Genomic DNA, 23,805 nt, shown 5'->3' with positions numbered 1-23,805 from the left:
CTCTTGTATCATTATTTAGCCTGATCCCCAGACCTGTTGGTGCCTCCAGTATTTTCCTTGTGATAAATATGGAACAGACACTTTTAGGTCAAGCCAAACATGGCGTAACAAATGACACACTGAGTACAAATTACAATATTGTCGTTATTTAATTGATTCAAATAAAAACTCACAAAGAGCTCAGTACAGTAATCACAGAATATTTTCACATTCCAATATCAAGAACAGTCAGGCATTCGTCAGAAAAACCAACAAGATATTACCTGGGGCCCTTTTCTGGGCACTACTGTAGCACATTATGTTGAGACGCTGTACATAGCAGGGCTGGGGTCAATTCAGTTATCTTCCCCCTCCTAACCTTAACCATTAGTGGAGGGGGGGATTGCAAAAACGGACCCAAGATCAGCATCTAGGGGCAACTGAACACTACTCCGGTGCAGAACAACAGGTCAGGAGCCAGTGTCTATGTCCATATCTTCAGTATCCTCAGACTCAGGACGACAAATCTCATCCAAAGCCAATTCTAACAAAACAGAAAACACATAAAAGGATCATTGCAAAGAAAGAGGAGATATTGAATGTGTAACTGGCCGGGTACATGTGCAGTATCCACCCTCTATGACAGGGGGGGGGGTCAAACTTTTTGGACCAAGTCGTAGTGTGGCCTGGAGTGTTTAAAAAATAAATAATTACTGAACAAAAATAAACGCAACAATTTCAAAGAGTTACAGTTCATATGAGGAAATCAGTTAATTGAAATAGATTCATTAGGCCCTAATCTATGGATTTCACATGACTGGGAATACAGATATGCATCTGTTGGTCAAAGATCCTTTCAAAATAAAAGGTTGGGGTGTGGATCAGAACCAGTCAGTATCTGGTGTGACCAGAAAACCAGTCAGTATCTGGTGTGGATCAGAACCAGTCAGTATCTGGTGTGGATCAGAACACCAGTCAGTATCTGATGTGGATCAGAGAACCAGTCAGTATCTGGTGTGGATCAGAAAACCAGTCAGTATCTGGTGTGGATCAGAACACCAGTCAGTATCTGGTGTGGATCAGAAAACCAGTCAGTATCTGGTGTGGATCAGAAAACCAGTCAGTATCTGGTGTGGATCAGAAAACCAGTCAGTATCTGGTGTGGATCAGAGAACCAGTCAGTATCTGGTGTGGATCAGAAAACCAGTCAGTATCTGGTGTGGATCAGAACACCAGTCAGTATCTGGTGTGGATCAGAAAACCAGTCAGTATCTGGTGTGGATCAGAACACCAGTCAGTATCTGGTGTGGATCAGAACACCAGAACACCAGTCAGTATCTGGTGTGGATCAGAACACCAGTCAGTATCTGGTGTGGATCAGAACACCAGTCAGTATCTGGTGTGGATCAGAACACCAGTCAGTATCTGGTGTGGATCAGAACACCAGTCAGTATCTGGTGTGGATCAGAACCAGTCAGTATCTGGTGTGGATCAGAACACCAGTCAGTATCTGGTGTGGATCAGAACACCAGTCAGTATCTGGTGTGGATCAGAACACCAGTCAATATCTGGTGTGACCATTTGCCTCATGCAGCACAACACATCTCCTTCACATAGAGTTGATCAGGCTTTTTGATTGTGGCCTGTGGGATGGGGGGTCCCACTCCTCTATAAATGGCTGTGGCAAAGTTGCTGGATATTGGTGGGAACTGGAACACGCTGTCGTACCACGTCGATCCAGAGCATCCCAAACATGCTCGGTGAGTTTCATGGCTGCTTAATATACAGGCCATGGAAGAACTGGGACATTTTCAGCTTCCAGGAATTGTGTACAGATCCTTACGACATGGGGCCGTGTATTATCATGCTGAAACATGAGGTGATGGCGGCGGATGAATGGCACGACAATGGGCCTCGGGATCTGGTCACCGTATCTCTGCACATTCAAAAAAAGCAATTGTGTTCGTTGTCCGTAGCTTATGCCTTCCCATACCATAACCATGGGGCACTCTGTTCACAACGTTTACACCAGAAAACCACACAACGCCATACATGTGTTTGTGCGGCAGGTTGGACGTACTGCAAAATTCTCGAAAACATTGGAGGCGGCTTATGGTAGAGAAATGAACATTTCATTATTTGACACTCGTAGACATCTCTGCAGTCAGCATGCCAATTGCACGCTCCCTCAACACTCGCGACATCTGTGGCATTGTGTTCTGTGAGAAAACGACAAATTCTAGAGTGGCCTTTTATTGTCCCCAGCACAAGGTGCACCTGTGTCAAATAAAATTTTATTGGTCACACACGTATTTAGCAGATGTTATTGCGGTGTAGCCAAAGACTCCAACAGTGCAGTAGTATCAAACAATTGGCGGCAGCGTAGCCTAGTGGTTAGAGCTTTGGACTAGTAACCGAAGGTTGCGAGTTCAAACCCCCGAGCTGACAAGGTACAAATCTGTCGTTCTGCCCCTGAACAGGCAGTTAACCCACTGTTCCCAGGCCGTCATTGAAAATAAGAATATGTTCTTAACTGACTTGCCTGGTTAAATAAAGGTAAAAAACAAAACAAATACAGACACATCTAAAAGTAAAATGTAATTAAGAAATAGAAAAATATTAGGATGAGCAATGTCAGAGTGGCATTGACTAAAATACAGCAAATACATATGAAATGAGTAAAGCAGTATGGAAACATTGTTATTAAAGTGATTCCATGTTTATGTGGTCCTTCTGTAGCTCAGTTGGAGAGCAGCAGTGGGGGTCCCCGGGAGTAAATGTATGCACACATGACTGAAGGCTTTGGATAAAAGCGTCTGCTAAATGGCATATATTATTATTATTTTATTATATGTCTGATGGGGTTGAGTAATAGAAGCTAGTGTGGCTATTTAACAGTCTGATGGCCTTGAGATAGAAGTTCTTCCAGCTTTGATGCACCTGTACTGACCTCGCCTTCTGGATGATAGCGGGGTGAACAGGCAGTGGTTCGGGTGGTTGATGATCTTTTTGGCCTTCCTGTGACATCGGGTGCTGTAGGTGTCGGAGAGGGTGGTGCGGTCTGACCACCAACGCTTCACCGGGGGCACACTGCCTGCCCTCCTGGACACCTACAGCACCTGGGGGCGGCCCGTCAGGAAGTCCAAGACCCAGTTGTACAGGGCAGGGTTCAGACCCAGTGCCCCGAGCTTAATGATGAGCTTGGAGGGTACTATGGTGTTCAATTCTGAGCTGTAGTCAATGAACAGCATTCTGACATAGGTATTCCTCTTGTCCAGATGGGATAGGGCAGTGTGTGATTGCATCGTCTGTGGATCTATCGTGGCGGTATGGAATTTTCGGTGGGTCTAGGGTGTCAGGTAAGTTAGAGGTGATGTGATCCTTGACTAGTCTCTCAAAGCACTTCATAATGACAGAAGTGAGTGCTACGGACGGATAGTCATTTAGTTCAGTTACCATTGCTTTCTTGGGTACAGGAACAATGGTGGACATCTTGAAGCATGTGGGAACAACAGACTGAGATTGGGAGAGATTGAATATGTCCGTAAACACTCCAGCCAGCTGGTCTGCGCACGCTCTGCTGAGGTGGCTAGGGATGCCGTCTGGGCCGGCAGCCTTGCGAGGGTTAAAGAGTTTAAATGTCTTACTCACGTCGGCCCAGAGCCTGGTAGCGGGCCACGTTGGTGGCACTGTGTTTTCCTCAAAGCGGGCAAAGAAGGGGTTCAGCTTGTCCGGGAGCGAGACGTTGGTCTCCTCGACGTGATTGTCTGGAGACCCTGCCACATGCGTCTCATGTCTGAGCCGTTGAATTGAGACTCCACTTTGTCTCTATACTTACGTTCTGCCTGTCTGATTGCCTTTACGGAGGGAATAACTATACTGTTTGTATTCGACCATATTCCGAGTCACCTTGAATGCTGCCCTCAATCCACGGTTTCTGGTTTGGGAATGTTTTAATCGTTGCTATGGGAACGACATCTTCAACGCACACTGAATCAGCGTATTTGTCAATGTTGTCGTTTTGCCATGGTTAAATGCGGTGGTTCGCGCTTTCAGTTTTGCGCGAATGCTGCCATCTATCCACGGTTTCTGGTTTGGGTAGGTTTTAATAGTCACCATGGGAACAACATCCCCTAGACACTTCCTGATGAACTCAGCCACAGTGTTCATGTGTATGTCAATGTTATCCCAGTCCGTGTGATCAAAACAACCTTGAAGCGTGGATTCCGATTGGTCAGACCAGCGTTGAATAAACCTTAGCGCAGGTACTTCCTGTTTGAGTTTTCTTTATTTGCATTGTGTGCCCCCACAACCACTCTTTACGTTGCTGCTACTCTCTGTTTATCATATATGCATAGTCACTTTAACTATACATTCATGTACATACTACCTCAATCAGCCTGACTAACCGGTGTCTATATGTAGCCCCTCTACTGTATAGAGCCCCTCTACTGTATAGAGCCCCTCTACTGTATATAGCCCCTCTACTGTATATAGCCCCTCTACTGTATATAGCCCCTCTACTGTATATAGCCCCTCTACTGTATATAGCCCCTCTACTGTATATAGCCCCTCTACTGTATATAGCCCCTCTACTGTATATAGCCCTCTACTGTATATAGCCCCTCTACTGTATATAGCCCCTCTACTGTATATAGCCCTCTACTGTATATAGCCCCTCTACTGTATATAGCCCCTCTACTGTATATAGCCCCTCTACTGTATATAGCCCCTCTACTGTATATAGCCCCTCTACTGTATATAGCCCCTCTACTGTATATAGCCCCTCTACTGTATATAGCCCCTCTACTGTATATAGCCCCTCTACTGTATATATAGGGCTAGCCTGTCTTTTTACTGTTGTTTTATTTATTTACTTACCTATTGTTCACCTAACACATTTTTTGCATTATTGGTTAGAGCCTTTAAGTAAGCATTTCACTGTAAGGTCTGTTGTATTCACGTGACAAATAAACTTTGATTTGATTTGTCTATAGGAAGGGAGAAGCCAAATGTAGTCGTGATCTAATTTGCCGAAGGGAGGGCAGAGGCGGGCCTTGTAGGCATCCCAGAAGAGTCCGGGGGTGTCCTCGGATGGGGCCACAGTGTCTCCTGACCCCTCCTGTCTCAGCCTCCAGTATTTATGCTGCAGTAGTTTGTGTCGGGGGGCTAGGGTCAGTTTGTTTATCTGGAGTACTTCTCCTGTCCTATTCGGTGTCCTGTGTAAATCTAAGTGTGCGTTCTCTAATTCTCTCCTTCTCTCTTTCTTTCTCTCTCTCGGAGGACCTGAGCCCTAGAACCATGCCCCAGGACTACCTGACATGATGACTCCTTGCTGTCCCCAGTCCACCTGGCCATGCTCCTGCTCCAGTTTCAACTGGCCTGGGCCCTAGGACCATGTCCCAGGACTACCTGACATGAGGACTCCTTGCTGTCCCCAGTCCACCTGGCCATGCTCCTGCTCCAGTTTCAACTGTTCTGCCTTACTATTATTCAACCATGCTGGTCATTTATGAACATTTGAACATCTTGGCCACGTTCTGTTATAATCTCCACCCGGCACAGCCGGAAGAGGACTGGCCACCCCACATATGCTCTCTCTAATTCTCTCTTTCTTTCTCTCTCTCGGAGGACCTGAGCCCTAGGACCGTGCCCCAGGACTACCTGACATGATGGCTCCTTGCTGTCCCCAGTCCACCTGACTGTGCTGCTGCTCCAGTTTCAACTGTTCTGCCTTATTATTATTTGACCATGCTGGTCATTTATGAACATTTGAACATCTTGGTCATGTTCTGTTATAATCTCTACCCGGCACAGCCAGAAGAGGACTGGCCACCCCACATAGCCCGGTTCCTCTCTAGGTTTCTTCCTAGGTTTTGGCCTTTCTAGGGAGTTTTTCCTAGCCACCGTGCTTTTACACCTGCATTGTTTGCTGTTTGGGGTTTTAGGCTGGGTTTCTGTACAGCACTTTGAGATATCAGCTGACGTACGAAGGGCTATATAAATAAATTTGATTTGATTTGATTTGAAGAGGGAGTAGCAGCGGTCGAGAGTTTTTCCGGCACGAGTCCTACAGTCAAAGTGTTGGTAGAACTTCGGTAACGTTTTCCTCAGATTTGCTTTGTTGAAATCTCCAGCTACAATAAATGTGGCCTCAGGACATGTGGCTTCCAGTTGGCACAAAGTCCAGTCGGTGTCGTATACGCCGACGGCCCTGAAAGAACTTCACTGGACTCCATGGAAACCATAAATATCCTGAGGCTGCATTTATTGTAGCTGGGGATTTTAACAAGGCTCATTTGAGAACAAGGCTACCTAAATTCTACCAGCACATTGATGGTTGTACTCGCTTGTGCAAAACACTGGACCACTGCTACTCTAACTTCTGCGATGCCCTCCCCCGCCCTCCCTTCGGCAAATCTGACCATGACTCCATCTTGTTGCTCCCCTCCTATAGGCAGAAACTAAAACAGGAAGCGCCCGTGCTTAGGTCTATCCAACGCTGGTCTGACCAATCAGATTCCACGCTTCAAGATTGCTTTGATCACATGGACTGGGATATGTTCCGGGTGGTAGCCTGAGACATTAACATGGACGTATACGCTGACTCGGTGAGTTTTTAGGAAGTGCATCGGAGATGATGTTGTAACCACGGTGACTATTAAAACCTTCCCTAGCCAGTAACCGTGGATTGATGGCAGCATTCGCGCAAAACTGAAAGCGCAAACCAGTGTGGCGTCAGGAAAATAACCTCTCACTCAACGTCAACAAAACTAAGGAGATGATTGTGGACTAACAAGTCAGCTTCTGTACAGTAGCAACCTAACCTATAGAAGGTGGTGAGGGTAGGCAACAACATCTCCTCCCCGCTGATCTTCAACACGGGGGCCCCACAAGGGTGCGTTCTGAGCCCTCTCCTGTACTCCCCTGTTCACCCACGACTGCGTGGCCACGCACGCCTTCAACTCAATCATCAAGTTTGCGGACGACACAACAGTGGTAGGCTTGATTACCAACAACGACGAGACGGCCTACAGGGAGGAGGTGAGGGCCCTCGGAGTGTGGTGTCAGGAAAACAACCTCACACTCAACGTCAACAAAACTAAGGAGATGATTGTGGACTTCAGGAAACAGCAGAGGGAACACCCCCCTATCCACATCGATGGAACAGTAGTGGAGAGGGTAGCAAGTTTTAAGTTCCTCGGCGTACACATCACGGACAAACTGAAATGGTCCACCCACACAGACAGCGTTGTGAAGAAGGCGCAACAGCGCCTCTTCAACCTCAGGAGGCTGAAGAAATTTGGCTTGTCACTTATAACTCTCAAACTTTTACAGATGCACAATCGAGAGCATCCTGGCGCGCTGAATCACCGCCTGGTACGGCAACTGCTCCGCCCACAACCGTAAGGCTCTCCAGAGGGTAGTGAGGTCTACACAACGCATCACCGGGGGCAAACTACCTGCCCTCCAGGACACCTACACCACCCGATGTCACAGGAAGGCCAAAAAGATCATCAAGGACAACAACCACCCGAGCCACTGCCTGTTCACCCCGCTATCATCCAGAAGGCGAGGTCAGTACAGGTGCATCAAAGCTGGGACCGAGAGACTGAAAAACAGCTTCTATCTCAAGGCCATCAGACTGTTAAACAGCCATCACTAACACAGAGAGGCTGCTGCCTACATATAGACTCAAATCACTGGCCACTTTCATAAATGGATTTAATAAAGGGATCACTAGTCACTTTAAAATAACGCCACTTTAATAATGTTTACATACCCTACATTACTCATCTCAAATGTATATACTGTACTCTATACCATCTACTGCATCTTGCCTATGCCGCACGGCCATCGCTCATCCATATATTTATATGTACATATTCTTATTCCATCCCTTTACATTGTGTGTATAAGGTGGTTGTTGTGAATTTGTTAGATTACTTGTTAGATATTACTGCACTGCCGGGAACTAGAAGCACAAGCATTTCACTACACTCACATTAATTAACATCAGCTAACCATGTGTATGTGACCAATGAAATTTGATGTGATGTAAGAAATAACACACAAAAAAACAAAATACTGTAAAGTTGCTTTAGGATCTAGAATCAGAGCTGCTGTCTGTCGGCGCCATCTTTGAACATGATGTTTAAGCAGCTTCATGATATGCCACACCTGTCGGGTGGATGGATTATCTTGGCAAAGGATAAATGCTCACTAATTTGTGCACAGAATTTTTGTTCGTATGGAAAATCCCTGGGATCTTTTTTTATTCTTCAGCTCATGAGACCAACACTTTCCATTTTGCGTTTATATTTTTATCCAGCGTATATTTTATTTGACAAAACCTATAAAAAAAAAAAAAAAGATTTGTGTGGCGGATATGGGCCGCGGGACATAGTTTGCCCACTACCTACCTTCACTCTCTGAGAGGTGAGGGATCCTCCTGAAGGTGTCTCTAATGGCAGGAATCATCTGGTCATACATGTGGAGGACAGGAAGGCAGTGCTCTGAGAAGCTACTGTTGTTGAGGAAGAGCCAGTGGAGCAGCATCAGAGCCTCCCTTAGCAGATCAACCCCAGGAGAGGAGCACCACGCCGGGCTTTGGATCGTTGCCTCGCCCCCAGAGCTCCCCTCCACTCGGCCCCGGAGGTCCAGCCACTGCCTGTGGAGTAGCACCACTGTGGTCTTCACTACCTGCGCACAGAGACAGGCAGACAACCACCGTCAGGAGATGTTTGGAAATAATCTTACTCTTAAGACACTGAAAAGAAAAAATGTCCATTTTTTAATTTTTACCTTTATTTAACCAGGCAAGTCAGTTAAGAACAAATTCTTATTTTCAATGACGGCCTAGGAACAATGGGTTAACTGCCTTGTTCAGGGGCAGAATGACAGATTTGTACCTTGTCAGCTCGGGGATTTGAACTTGCAACCTTCCGGTTACTAGTCCAACGCTCTAACCACTAGGCTACGCTGCCGCCCATGTCAACAGATAAGAATTTCCATGGACAGACATCAAAAGGCACTTTGGTTGACCAACTCTCCAAAGCTCTGACTATGGAATTAGAATGAATTAAATGGCGTCCCCATTCAGGTCATTATAGTGAGGTTCTAACAGCGTCCCCATTCAGGTCATTATAGTGAGAGGTTCTAACGGCGTCCCCATTCAGGTCATTATAGTGAGGTTCTAACGGCGTCCCCATTCAGGTCATTATAGTGAGAGGTTCTAACAGCGTCCCCATTCAGGTCATTATAGTGAGGTTCTAACAGCGTCCCCATTCAGGTCATTATAGTGAGAGGTTCTAACAGCGTCCCCATTCAGGTCATTATAGTGAGGTTCTAATTCAGGTCATTATAGTGAGGGCGTCCCCATTCAGGTCATTATAGTGAGAGGTTCTAACAGCGTCCCCATTCAGGTCATTATAGTGAGGTTCTAACAGCGTCCCCATTCAGGTCATTATAGTGAGAGGTTCTAACAGCGTCCCCATTCAGGTCATTATAGTGAGGTTCTAACAGCGTCCCCATTCAGGTCATTATAGTGAGAGGTTCTAACGGCGTCCCCATTCAGGTCATTATAGTGAGGTTCTAACGGCGTCCCCATTCAGGTCATTATAGTGAGAGGTTCTAACAGCGTCCCCATTCAGGTCATTATAGTGAGGTTCTAACAGCGTCCCCATTCAGGTCATTATAGTGAGAGGTTCTAACAGCGTCCCCATTCAGGTCATTATAGTGAGGTTCTAACAGCGTCCCCATTCAGGTCATTATGGTGAGAGATTCCAATGGCGTCCCCATTCAGGTCATTATAGTGAGGTTCTAACGGCGTCCCCATTCAGGTCATTATAGTGAGGTTCTAACGGCGTCCCCATTCAGGTCATTATAGTGAGGTTCTAACGGCGCCCCCATTCAGGTCATTATAGTGAGGTTCTAACGGCGTCCCCATTCAGGTCATTATAGTGAGGTTCTAACAGCATCCCCATTCAGGTCATTATAGTGAGGTTCTAACGGCGTCCCCATTCAGGTCATTATAGTGAGGTTCTAACGGCGTCCCCATTCAGGTCATTATAGTGAGGTTCTAACGGCGTCCCCATTCAGGTCATTATAGTGAGGTTCTAACGGCGTCCCCATTCAGGTCATTATAGTGAGGTTCTAACGGCGTCCCCATTCAGGTCATTATAGTGAGGTTCTAACGGCGTCCCCATTCAGGTCATTATAGTGAGGTTCTAACAGCGTCCCCATTCAGGTCATTATAGTGAGGTTCTAACGGCGTCCCCATTCAGGTCATTATAGTGAGGTTCTAACGGCGTCCCCATTCAGGTCATTATAGTGAGGTTCTAACGGCGTCCCCATTCAGGTCATTATAGTGAGGTTCTAACGGCGTCCCCATTCAGGTCATTATAGTGAGGTTCCAACGGCGTCCCCATTCGGGTCATTATGGTGAGAGGTTCCAAGCTTTTCATTCTATTTCTATACCTCTGACAAACAGCTCTGCTTCTTACCTCACTGTGGCACTGACAGGACGACTCAACAAACACACTCCACGTGGAAGCTTTCCTATTGAACAGACTGGTCAGGAAACGCACCACCTGCCCATAGAGAACAGACAGACAGCATGCATAAACAGACAGACAGCATGCATAAACAGATAGACAGCATGTATAAACAGACAGACAGACAGCATGTATAAACAGACAGACAGACTGTATAAACAGATAGACAGCATGTATAGACAGACAGACAGACAGACAGACAGACAGACAGACAGACAGACAGACAGACAGACAGACAGACAGACAGACAGCATGTATAAACAGACAGACAGCATGTATAAACAGACAGACAGCATGTATAAAAAGACAGACAGGCAGCATGTATAAACAGACAGACAGACAGCATGTATAGACAGACAGACAGCATGTATAGACAGACAGCATGTATAAACAGACAGACAGCATGTATAAACAGACAGACAGCTTGCATAAACAGACAGACAGCATGTATAGACAGACAGACAGCATGTATAGACAGACAGACAGCATGTATGTATAAACAGACAGACAGCATGTATGTATAAACAGACAGACAGCATGTATGTATAAACAGACAGACAGTATGTAGACAGACAGACAGCATGTATAGACAGACAGACAGCATGTATGTATTAACAGACAGACAGCATGTGTAAACAGACAGACAGTATGTATAGACAAACAGACAGCATGTATAGACAGACAGCATGTATGTATTAACAGACAGACAGACAGTATGTATAGACAGACAGACAGCATGTATAGACAGACAGACAGCATGTATGTATTAACAGACAGACAGACAGTATGTATAGACAGACAGCATGTATAGACAGACAGACAGCATGTATGTATTAACAGACAGACAGACAGTATGTATAGACAGACAGACAGCATGTATAGACAGACAGACAGCATGTATAGACAGACAGACAGCATGTATAGACAGACAGACGGCATGTATAGACAGACAGACAGCATGTATAGACAGACAGACAGCATGTATAGACAGACAGACAGCTTGCATAAACAGATTTACAGCATGTATAAACAGACAGACAGCATGTATAAACAGACAGACAGCATGTATAGACAGACAGACAGCATGTATAGACAGACAGACAGCATGTATGTATAAACAGACAGGAATCATGTATAAACAGACAGACCGACAGCATGTATAAACAGACAGACCGACAGCATGTATAGACAGACCGACAGCATGTATAGACAGACCGACAACATGTATAGACAGACCGACAACATGTATAGACAGACCGACAACATGTATAGACAGACCGACAACATGTATAGACAGACCGACAACATGTATAGACAGACCGACAGACAGCATGTATAGACAGACCGACAGACAGCATGTATAGACAGACCGACAGCATGTATAGACAGACCGACAGACAGCATGTACAGACAGACCGACAGACAGCATGTATAGACAGACCGACAGACAGCATGTATAGACAGACCGACAGACAGCATGTATAGACAGACCGACAGACAGCATGTATAGACAGACCGACAGACAGCATGTATAGACAGACAGACAGCATGTATAAACAAACCGACAGAATGTACAAACAGACCGACAGCATGTATAGACAGACAGACAGCATGTATAAACAAACCGACAGAATGTACAAACAGACAGACAGCATGCATAAACAGACAGACAGCATGCATAAACAGACCGACAGCATGTATAGACAGACCGACAGCATGTATAGACAGACCGACAGCTTGCATAAAAACAGACAGCATGCATAAACAGACAGACAACATGCATAAACAGACAGACAGCATGCACAAACAGACAGACAGCATGCACAAACAGACAGACAGCATGCACAAACAGACAGCATGTATAAACAGACAGACAGCATGTATAAACAGACAGACAGCATGCACAAACAGACAGACAGCATGTATAAACAGACAGACAGCATGCACAAACAAACAGACAGCATGTATAAACAGACAGACAGCATGAACAAACAGACAGACAGCATGCATAAACAGACAGACAGCATGCACAGACAGACAGCACGCATAAACAGACAGACAGCATGCATAAACAGACAGACAGCATGCATAAACAGACAGACAGCATGCATAAACAGACAGACAGCATGCGTAAACAGACAGACAGCATGTGTAAACAGACAGACAGACAGCATGTATAAACAGACAGACAGCCAGCATGTATAAACAGACAGACAGCCAGCATGTATAAACAGACAGACAACATTTATAAACAGACAGCCAGCATGTATAAACAGACAACATAGTAGTTGCGATTTTGTTCTCTTTTCAACAACAGCTGATCTGAGGTAAAGCAACGTTACCTCCACCTCCAGCTGTGACCAGTGAGAGTCTGTGACGGTCTTGTCAGGTCTGGAGGTGATGTACTGGAAAACCTTCAGTAACGGACACCAGTCTGGAGGGACGACAATATCATCACCACCACATACAGAGAAATACACATGTACTAAAACATCTCTTCAATTGATTGTTCACTTCTTCCAGCTCTGAAAACGTTGGTAAAGTACATAACGTCATCTAATCAATGAATGTGAAGGAGACCCAGTCATGACAGAGGAGGCCCCTAGTTACCTGTACGACAGCAGAGGCCACGCTCCTTAGTTACAGAGGAGGCCCCGTAGTTACCTGTATGACAGCAGAGGCCGTGCCCCTTAGTTACAGAGGAGGCCCCCTAGTTACCTGTATGACAGCAGAGGAGGCCCCCTAGTTACCTGTATGACAGCAGAGGCCACGCCCCTTAGTTACAGAGGAGGCCCCCGTAGTTACCTGTATGACAGCAGATTCTAAAAGCTAGCTCATCGCTGTGGGCCAGGCCAGCTAGTAGGGAGACAGACAGAGACAGGGTCTGGTAGGACGAGTCTAGAGACAGGCAGCGAGACAGAGCCGGACTGGACACAACACACTGGAACCTGCAAGGAGGCAATACAAAACATGACATAGGTAAACATAGTAGGCTCATGGCCAATACTCAAAAAAGGGCTTTAGTATGAGCTACCCCAAGCCGTGGTAGATCAAAACACAACCGTGTTTTTCCACATCTCTAATGTCTCCCATTTAATACATGGATTGTTGTGGACATTATTTTTTTACTACAAAAATTGGTAAATTGATAGAGACACACCCCCTAAACTCAAAACATGAGTGGAGAGTTTTAAAGTTCCTCCGCGAACACGTCACAGACAAACTGAAGTGGTCCACTCACATAGACAGTATGGTGAAGAAGGCGCAATAGCGCCTCTTCAACCTCAGGAGGCTGAAGAAATTTGGCTTGTCACCTAATACCCTGACAAACTTTTACAGATGCACAATTGAGAGCATCCTGTCGGGCTGTATCACAGCCTGGTACGGCAACTGCTCCGCCCTCAACCGTAAGGCTCTCCAGAGGGTAGTGAGGTCTGCACAACGCATCACCGGGGGCAAACTACCTGCCCTCCAGGACACCTACACCACCAGATGTCACAGGAAGGCCATAAAGATCATCAAGGACAACAACCACCCGAGCCGCTGCCTGTTCACCCCGCCATCATCCAGAAGGCGAGGTCAGTTCAAGTGCATCAAAGCTGGGACTGAGAGACTGAAAAACAGCTTCTATCTCAAGGCCATCAGACTGTTAAACAGCCACCACTAACATTGAGTGGCTGCTGCCTACATAGAGACTCACTAGTCACTTTAAACAACGGCACTTTAATAATGTTTACATATCTCGCATTACTAATCTCATTTGTATATACTGTATCTTATACCATGTATACCATCTTGCCTATGCTGCTCGGCCATATTCTGTACATATTCTCATTCCGTCCCTTTAGATGTGTGTGTATAAGGTAGTTGTTGGGGAATTGTTCGATTTCTTACTAGATATTGCTGCACTGTCGGGAACTAGAAGCACAAGCATTTTGCTACACTCGCAATAACATCTGTTAACGTGTGTATGTGACCAATAACATCTGCTAACCCTGTGTATGTGACCAATAAAATGTGATTTGACATGCAAAATAATGCCTGGTTGGATGAGGAGCGGGCCACATAAGTTCATGAACCCAATATTGCAAGATCTGATAAACAGCAAAAATGTTGAATAGAAGTAGTCAATTGTCTACACTACACAAACAGACAGCATGAGGATATCTTACTGCATCTAGTTAATATTGACCTGTAAACAAAGAGATGCAATAGGAGGAAATATGAACTATGGAGATTTATGATAAGCGTAAGCTTGGCGTTTTTGGAAGCTGATTAACAGGCAACTTTCCAAGTCATATTTTTTCCGTCATTCACTGCTATGTTTTTAATTGTTACACGTTTTATGATGTGGCTATTAATCTAAAAATCATCTCCAAGAAAAACAAGTAGGCTGAGACAGTGAAAACTATCGATTATTTTCGGTCAAATGTTTCTCTGTAGATTTTATATGTTCAACACCTTGCAATTACGTTAGGGTGCGCCCCTAAGACTTGCCTCCAAATCAGAGAAGGCTGGTGGGAGGAGCTATAGGAGGACAGGTTCATTCTATTGGTTGGAATGAAACCGATGGAAGGGTATCAAACACAAACATTGTGTACGGAACACACGTTTGACTCCTTTCCATTGATTCCATTCCAGCCATTACAATGAACCCGTCCTCCTGTAGGTCCTCCCACCAGCATCCTCTGCTCTAAATCCACTTTATGGCATTCAAAATTCAATATGGCTGCCAAAATACCATAAAAGGGGTGTATTCTTTGTTGTCGTTTCAGACATTATTTGCTCAGAAGATTTCTTGTATTATTACCTACAGCAGGAAAGAACGTTGGGATAATAGATTGGCGGTCACCAGAAATCCTTTGTTTGAACTTCCCGCTCTATTCATCCTGAGGGGCTGCATCAAAACGCCGGAGAAGAAGTAGAAGGTGTTGGCCCAAGTCACTCAGGCGGCGTGCATACCATCTTCAACCCCTTCAGAGAATTATTACCCGATAACGTTTAGTCCCTGGACAATAAAGTAGACGAGCTCAGGGCGAGGATCTCCTTCCAGAGTGACATCAAGGACTGTCAACATACTCCGTTGTAGGGAGTCATGGCTCTCTCCGGATATAGTGTCCTCATCCATTCAGCCAGCAGGGTTCTCCATCCATCGCGCAGACAGTAAGAAAGAACTCTCTGGGAAAAAGGAAGGCGGAGGGGTTTGTTTCATGATTAACTACTCATGGTGTAATTGTGATAACGTACAGGAACCCAAGTCCCTTTGTTCTCCCGATCTGGAATACCTCACTGTGAAATGCCAACCGCATTACCTCTCAAGATCATTTTCATTGGTCATCGTCACTGCCGTGTATATTCCCCCCAAGAAGACACCACGACGGCTCTCAAGGAACTCCACTGGACTAAAGGAACTCCACTGGACTAAAGGAACTCCACTGGACTAAAGGAACTCCACTGGACTAAAGGAACTCCACTGGACTAAAGGAACTCCACTGGACTAAAGGAACTCCACTGGACTAAAGGAACTCCACTGGACTAAAGGAACTCCACTGGACTAAAGGAACTCCACTGGACTAAAGGAACTCCACTGGACTAAAGGAACTCCACTGGACTAAAGGAACTCCACTGGACTAAAGGAACTCCACTGGACTAAAGGAACTCCACTGGACTAAAGGAACTCCACTGGACTAAAGGAACTCCACTGGACTAAAGGAACTCCACTGGACTAAAGGAACTCCACTGGACTAAAGGAACTCACACTGGACTAAAGGAACTCCACTGGACTAAAGGAACTCCACTGGACTAAAGGAACTCCACTGGACTAAAGGAACTCCACTGGACTAAAGGAACTCCACTGGACTAAAGGAACTCCACTGGACTAAAGGAACTCCACTGGACTAAAGGAACTCCACTGGACTAAAGGAACTCCACTGGACTAAAGGAACTCCACTGGACTAAAGGAACTCCACTGGACTAAAGGAACTCCACTGGACTAAAGGAACTCCACTGGACTATGTGCAAACAGGATGTCGCATATCCCGATGCCGCGTTTATTGTAACTGGGGACTTCAATAAAAATAAATCTGAGGAAAATGCTACCGAAACTCTATCAACACATCTCCTGTGATAGATAGATATACAACACGGACTCTGGGAACATTGCTACACTCCCATCTGGGACGGCTGCAAGGCCCTGTCCCGCCCTCCCTTCGGCAAATCAGATCACACCTCCATTCTGCTCCTCTCGTGGTAAGGACTGTTCAACATTGTTCTGACCAATTGGAATCTATGTTTTGATCACGCGAACTGGGAAACGTTCGGGTCACCTCTGAGAATAGTATAGATGTATACACCAACTCAGTTACTGGGTTCATCAGGAAGTGCATAGAGGATGTTGTTCTCACTGTGACGTTTCGAACGTAATTCAGCGGCTCAGACACGACACGTATATGACAGGACTCCAGACAACCACTGGAAAACCAGCCACGTCGTGGGCACCCCGACGCCTCGCTCCCAGACAAGCTAAACCCCTTCTTTGCCTGCTTCAAGGAAAACATTGAGCTGCTGACGTGGGCCCCCAATGCTCACAAGGATTGTGTGCTCTCATTCTTCGTGGTTGATGTGGGTAAGTCATTTAAGCGTGTTAACCCTCGCAAGGCTGCCGGCCCAGAGTGGCATCCCAAGCCTCATACTCAGAGGATGCACAGACCAGCATGCTGGAGTGTTTACAGACGTATTCAGTCTGTTGTACCCACTTAGTTCAAGATGTTCATGATCATTGTTCCTGTACCCAAGAAAGTAAAGGTAACTGAACTAAATGACTTTCGCCCCGTAGCATTCACTTCTGTCATCCTGAAGTGCTTTGAGAATCGAGTTAAGAATCACATCACCTCCACCTTACTCGACGCCCTAGACTCATTACAATTTGCCCCAACAGATCCACGGACGACGCAATTGCCACACTGCCCTTTCCCACCTGGACAAGAGAAATACCTACGTAAGAATGCTGTTCATTGACAACAGCTCAGCCTTAGTACACTCCGAGCTGATCATTAAGCTCGGGGCCCTGGGTCTGAACTAGTGGTCGACCAATTAATCGGCGTCGTGACAATCGGTCATCGTCCTTTTTGTTACTGTTAGCTGTGTAACCTGGTCAGGCCCCAGAACTACAACCACTACTGTTAGCTAATCAACCTGGTCAGGCCCCAGAACTACAACCACTACTGTTAGCTAATCAACCTGGTCAGGCCCCAGAACTACAACCACTACTGTTAGCTGTGTAACCTGGTCAGGCCCCAGAACTACAACCACTACTGTTAGCTGTGTAACCTGGTCAGGCCCCAGAACTACAACCACTACTGTTAGCTAATCAACCTGGTCAGGCCCCAGAACTACAACCACTACTGTTAGCTAATCAACCTGGTCAGGGCCCAGAACTACAAACACTACTGTTAGCTGTGTAACCTGGTCAGGCCCCAACCACTACTGTTAGCTGTGTAACCTGGTCAGGCCCCAAACACTACTGTTAGCTGTGTAACCTGGTCAGGCCCCAGAACTGCAAACACTACTGGCTACTTTGTCTCCTCATCCTGTTAGGATACACTCATGTCCTGGTCACCTCAGAGACCTTGTCCACTTAGTTTCAGTGGTTGAAAGAGGGGGCATGTCATAGCTGTACATATACGCTGCCAGAGTGGCTGGCCGTTGTGATACAGGTTGTTTTCCTGTACCTTGGTTACTCTACTGTGTGCTTGTGTTGTGAACAACGTGAACAGCTAGTTGGCTTCATCTACTTCAAACACAACAGAGGCACGGCAGTGCCACTCCTAGTCCTAGTTATATCAAGAGACGTATTAAAATCCTTTTAAAGACTAAATAAACCAGGACAATTTATATATGTAAAAGCAAATGTGTCTTAGTGTAATTATGTTGTCCATATTTGATTCAGAATGAAATTGATTTACACTAAACCAGTTTTCAAATATTTCTGGGAAAAAAATGCCTCAACTACAACAACAACAAAAAAATCATAATTACAGGTGATTTTGACTTCCATCAAATGGTATTATGGCAGCCATATTGGATTTGAGGTCAAATCCAGGGTGGCCCCAAAGATGATCTGTGGTGGCCCCAAAGATGATCGGTGGTGGCCCCAAATATCACCTGTGGTGGCCCCAAAGATCACCTGTGGTGGCCCCAAAGATCACCTGTGGTGGCCCCAAAGATCACCTGTGGTGGCCCCAAAGATCACCTGTGGTGGCCTCAAAGATCACCCCTCAAAGATCACCCGTGGTGGCCTCAAAGATCACCCGTGGTGGCCTCAAAGATCACCCGTGGTGGCCTCAAAGATCACCCGTGGTGGCCTCAAAGATCACCCGTGGTGGCCTCAAAGATCACCCGTGGTGGCCTCAAAGATCACCCGTGGTGGCCTCAAATATCACCCGTGGTGGCCTCAAATATCACCCGTGGTGGCCTCAAATATCACCCGTGGTGGCCTCAAATATCACCCGTGGTGGCCTCAAATATCACCCGTGGTGGCCTCAAATATCACCCGTGGTGGCCTCAAATATCACCCGTGGTGGATCACCCGTGGTGGCCTCAAATATCACCCGTGGTGGCCTCAAATATCACCCGTGGTGGCCTCAAATATCACCCGTGGTGGCCTCAAATATCACCCGTGGTGGCCTCAAATATCACCTGTGGTGGCCTCAAATATCACCTGTGGTGGCCTCAAATATCACCTGTGGTGGCCTCAAATATCACCTGTGGTGGCCTCAAATATCACCTGTGGTGGCCTCAAAATCATCATCACCTGTGGTGGCCTCAAATATCACCTGTGGTGGCCTCAAATATCACCTGTGGTGGCCTCAAATATCACCTGTGGTGGCCTCAAATATCACCTGTGGTGGCCTCAAATATCACCTGTGGTGGCCTCAAATATCACCTGTGGTGGCCTCAAATATCACCTGTGGTGGCCTCAAATATCACCTGTGGTGGCCTCAAATATCACCTGTGGTGGCCTCAAATATCACCTGTGGTGGCCTCAAATATCACCTGTGGTGGCCTCAAATATCACCTGTGGTGGCCTCAAATATCACCTGTGGTGGCCTCAAATATCACCTGTGGTGGCCTCAAATATCACCTGTGGTGGCCTCAAATATCACCTGTGGTGGCCTCAAATATCACCTGTGGTGGCCTCAAATATCACCTGTGGTGGCCTCAAATATCACCTGTGGTGGCCTCAAATATCACCTGTGGTGGCCTCAAATATCACCTGTGGTGGCCTCAAATATCACCTGTGGTGGCCTCAAATATCACCTGTGGTGGCCTCCTGATTAAATTACAAGAGTAGTGGTTAAAGATACAAAATCCCTTCAAGGAACCTTGAAGTATCATTTTGATGTCTGAGCCCACTTGTTTTCCTTAGAGCCGATTACAAAACAACATCACCTGTATGTATTGTTGTCGGGCAGGACCATAACAGCATGAATGAGAGCACATGTGACTTGGAAAGTTGTCCATTAATCCGCTACCAAAATATTAATAGATGACATTTCCACCTATTGGATTTATATTTCCTAGATGCATTAAGATATTCTCATGCTGTTTGTTTGAGTAGCGCAGGCAACAGATTAGTTTTATTCAAATTTGAACAATATCAGATCTTGCAATAATGTTTTATTTTATTTTATTTATTTCACCTTTATTTAACCAGGTAAGCTAGTTGAGAACAAGTTCTCATTTACAACGGCGACCTGGCCAAGATAAAGCAAAGCAGTGCGACAAATACAACAACTCAAGAGTTACACATGGAATAAACAAACGTACAGTCAACAACGCAATAGGAAAGTCTATCTACAGTGTGGGAGTGCAAATGAGGTAAGATAAGGGAGGTAAGGCAATAAATAGGCCATAGTGGCAAAATAATTACAATTTAACAATTAAACACTGGAATGATAGGTGTGCAGAAGATGAATGTGCAAGTAGAGATACTGGGGTGTAAAGGATCAAGATAAATAAATAATAATATGGGGATGAGGTAGTTGGCTGGGCTGTTTACAGATGGGCTATGTACAGGTGCAATGATCTGTGAGCTGCTCTGACAACTGATACTTAAAGTTAGTGAGGGAGATATGAGTCTCCAGCTTCAGTGATTTTTGGCATTTCATTCCAGTCACTGGCAGCAGAGAACTGGAAGGAAAGGCAGCCAAAGGAGGAATTTGCTTTGGGGGTGACCCGTGAAATATACCTGCTGGAGCATGTGCTACAGGTGGGAGCTGCTATGGTGACCAGTGAGTTGAGATACCTACCTACCTAGCAAAGACTTATTGATAACCTGGAGCCAGTGGGTTTGGCGACAAATATGAAGTGAGGGCCAGCCAACGAGAGCGTACAGGTCGCAGTGGTGGGTAGTATATGGGGCTTTGGTGACAAAACGGATGGCACTGTGATAGCAAATTGGATGCAGTCTGAGTAGAGCGTTCGAGGCTATTTTGTAAATGACATCGCTGAAGTCAAGGATCGGTAGGATAGTCAGTTTTACGAGTTTTAAGTTTGTGGCCCACCCCTCATCCAGCCAGGCATTATTCTTCATTTTGAGTTTAGGGGGGGGGGGTGTTAAAATATCTATACATTTAACCACTTAAAAAAACAACAACATATATATATATTTTTTTACCCAATTTTGTAATAACCAATTGCTAGTTACAGTCTTGTTTCATCGCTGCAACTCCCGTACGGACTCGGGAGAGGCGAATGTCGAGAGCCGTGCTTCTTGATACAATGCCCGTTTAACCCAGAAGCCAGCCGCACCAATGTGTCGGAGGAAACACCGTACACCTGGCGACCATGTCAGCTTGCACTGCGCACGGCCAGCCACAGGAGTCGCTAGTGCGCGATGGGACAAGGACATCCCTGCCGGCCAAACCCTCCCCTATAACCCTCCCCATGGGTCTCCCGGTCGCGGCCGGCTGTGACAGAACCTGACCTGACAACACAGGAACCTGTAGCCAGGAGACATCATTACATATCAGATCAAGGAAGGAAATTCCTGCTCACTTCCTTCCTTCACTCATACCATATAATAAAACCCACAGACCTGGAAGCATTTAAATGATTTGAAGATTGAACAATCATTTGACAATAAATCAAAGCACTCAAAACTAAAAGAGCAGTCTTACTTGCTTATATAAGAAGATTAACTAAACTAGACGGTCAATGTTGTTTCTTTTCTGCATTAAAGAGAACGCATCCAAAATGGCACCCTTTTCCCCTACATAGTGCACTACTTTGAACCAGGGCTCGGGTCCAAAGTAGTGCACTATATAGGGGATAGGGTGCCATTTTTGGAAGAATCTAAGGACTTGCCTGGAAAGCTGCCGCTCCTGTGCTCTCTCCAGCAGCATGTTGAGAGTCGTCAGACTGCTGGGCACCAGGGCCTCCCTCTGAAAAGCGCTGGTGGAGAAGGAGGGGTCTGACAGCTGAAGGAGCTTCCTGAGGAGAGGGTGGAGGGCCGGACCCTCTCTGGTGCCATCTACTGGGGTCTCAGAGGTTCTAGAAGTCCCAGGCTGGATGGAGGTGTCAGGCAGCAGGGGGGCCAGGCCTGACGCCAGAATGGGCCTGTTGGTCAATCAAAATAATGAATTTAGCCAGGATCGTCCACTCAGTAACACTAGCCACTGTTTTCCAGGGAGTCCTGGGACCCATAGAATCAATTAAACAAAACATAGCCTAGTGGTTAAAGTGTAGAGGTGGCAGGTATCCTAGTGGTTAGAGTGTAGAGGCGGCAGGTAGCCTAGTGGTTAGAGTGTAGAGGTCGCAGGTATCCTAGTGGTTAGAGTGTAGAGGTCGCAGGTAGCCTAGTGGTTAGAGTGTAGAGGTGGCAGGGTAGCCTAGTGGTTAGAGTGTAGGGGCGGCAGGTAGCCTAGTGGTTAGAGTGTAGAGGTGGCAGGTAGCCTAGTGGTTAGAGCGTTGGACTAGTAACCGAAAGGTTGCGAGATCGAATCCCCGAGCTGAACAAGGCAGTTTAAACCCACTGTTCCCCAGTAGGACGTCATTGAAAATAAGAATTTGTTCTTAACTGACTTGCCTAGTTAAATAAAAAGGTAAAATACAAACTAAAAACTTTCCTTAGAAGGACATAAATACATCGAACACAGATTAGAGACTGGGAGGCAAACATTTAGTGATGGTTCAGCCCTGTGGCCTTTCTCAAGACCGATACAATGAAATTAAATGGTATGTATTATAGCATGTTGCACACGTTCAGCCTGCAGACCGTAGCTCAACACGCTGCTTATCGGTCGTTCAGCCTGCCGACCGTAGCTCAACACGCTGCTTATCGGTCAGCCTGCCGACCGTAGCTCAACACGCTGCTTATCTGTCAGCCTGCCGACCGTAGCTCAACACAACACGCTGCTTACCTGTGTCAGCCTGCAGACCGTAGCTCAACGCGCTGCTTATCTGTTCTGTTTTTAAAAAGTGGTGTATTGCATTTCCTCATTCGGGACATTAAAATGTTCAAATCGTACATACCCGTGTCTCGTGTTACCCTGTGGAAGGCTCCCCTCTGCTCCAGGCGTTAGGGCCAGCAGGGTATTCACGACTTCAGAGCTCTGGGCCACAGTATGATGCAGGGCCTTCAGGGCTGCCAGGGCAAACTCCTCCTGACTGCCTAGGGAATCCTCCACGCTGGAGGCCAGGCTGCCGTCCGACGACCCGGACAGAGAGCTCCCTCTCAGGGTCCTCTTACCAGACCCTGTCCCTGAGCCATCCAGGGCGATAGCCTCCAGACTCTGGCAGAACAGGCCGATGTGGTAGTCGAGGAGAGGGAGGAGGTGGACAGCACCAGGACAGGACCTGGTATTGTTTTTCAGGGCAAGGGCAGAGTGGGAAGGGTTCAGGTTGGGCGGGTCCTCAGGAGGCAATGCAGTGTGGTGGCTGGGTAGGGCCATCATGTTGAGGCCAGACAGGGCCAGATTCTGGTAGTGTTTGAAGCGTGGCTGCTGACTGTGGGGCTTGTTGTGGTGGGGAACATGCCTGGGTTCTGTGGAGGAGGAACTGGAGCCAACCGAAGACCCTCTGTAAGGGTGGACACAGTGTTAAATGACTCAATGACTGCATCAACCAAAGAACACAGTGAAATAAACCAGTGTAATGAGGATGATGATGGGGGGGTTTGGGGGTGAGACAGGTGTTGGTCAGGAGACCAGGTAATGAGGATGATGGAAGAGGGGGGTGGGGGGGTCTTACGAGCTGAGACATGTGTTGG

At 46.4% G+C, this 23,805-nt stretch overlaps 1 protein-coding gene across 1 annotated transcript in view; it reads right to left on the bottom strand.

Annotated features, from left to right (window-relative positions):
• Positions 1 to 130: 130 nt before the first annotated feature.
• Positions 131 to 23,805, bottom strand: part of LOC124024949 (ATR interacting protein) — a 41,375-nt gene continuing 17,700 nt past the window's right edge. The window contains exons 8-14 of the mRNA XM_046338665.1: positions 23,070 to 23,615; positions 21,903 to 22,154; positions 13,341 to 13,483; positions 12,878 to 12,969; positions 10,485 to 10,571; positions 8,403 to 8,682; positions 131 to 523 (exon numbers count right to left, since the gene is read on the bottom strand). Coding sequence (XP_046194621.1) covers positions 450 to 523; positions 8,403 to 8,682; positions 10,485 to 10,571; positions 12,878 to 12,969; positions 13,341 to 13,483; positions 21,903 to 22,154; positions 23,070 to 23,615 — 1,474 coding nt within the window. The 3' untranslated portion in view covers positions 131 to 449. The remainder of the gene's footprint in view (positions 524 to 8,402; positions 8,683 to 10,484; positions 10,572 to 12,877; positions 12,970 to 13,340; positions 13,484 to 21,902; positions 22,155 to 23,069; positions 23,616 to 23,805) is intronic.

This window comes from Oncorhynchus gorbuscha, linkage group LG03 (assembly GCF_021184085.1).
Source record: "Oncorhynchus gorbuscha isolate QuinsamMale2020 ecotype Even-year linkage group LG03, OgorEven_v1.0, whole genome shotgun sequence".
Taxonomy (NCBI): Eukaryota; Metazoa; Chordata; class Actinopteri; order Salmoniformes; family Salmonidae; genus Oncorhynchus; species Oncorhynchus gorbuscha.
Note: the sequence above shows the minus strand (reverse complement) of the source record. Positions and strands in the feature narration are given on the sequence as shown.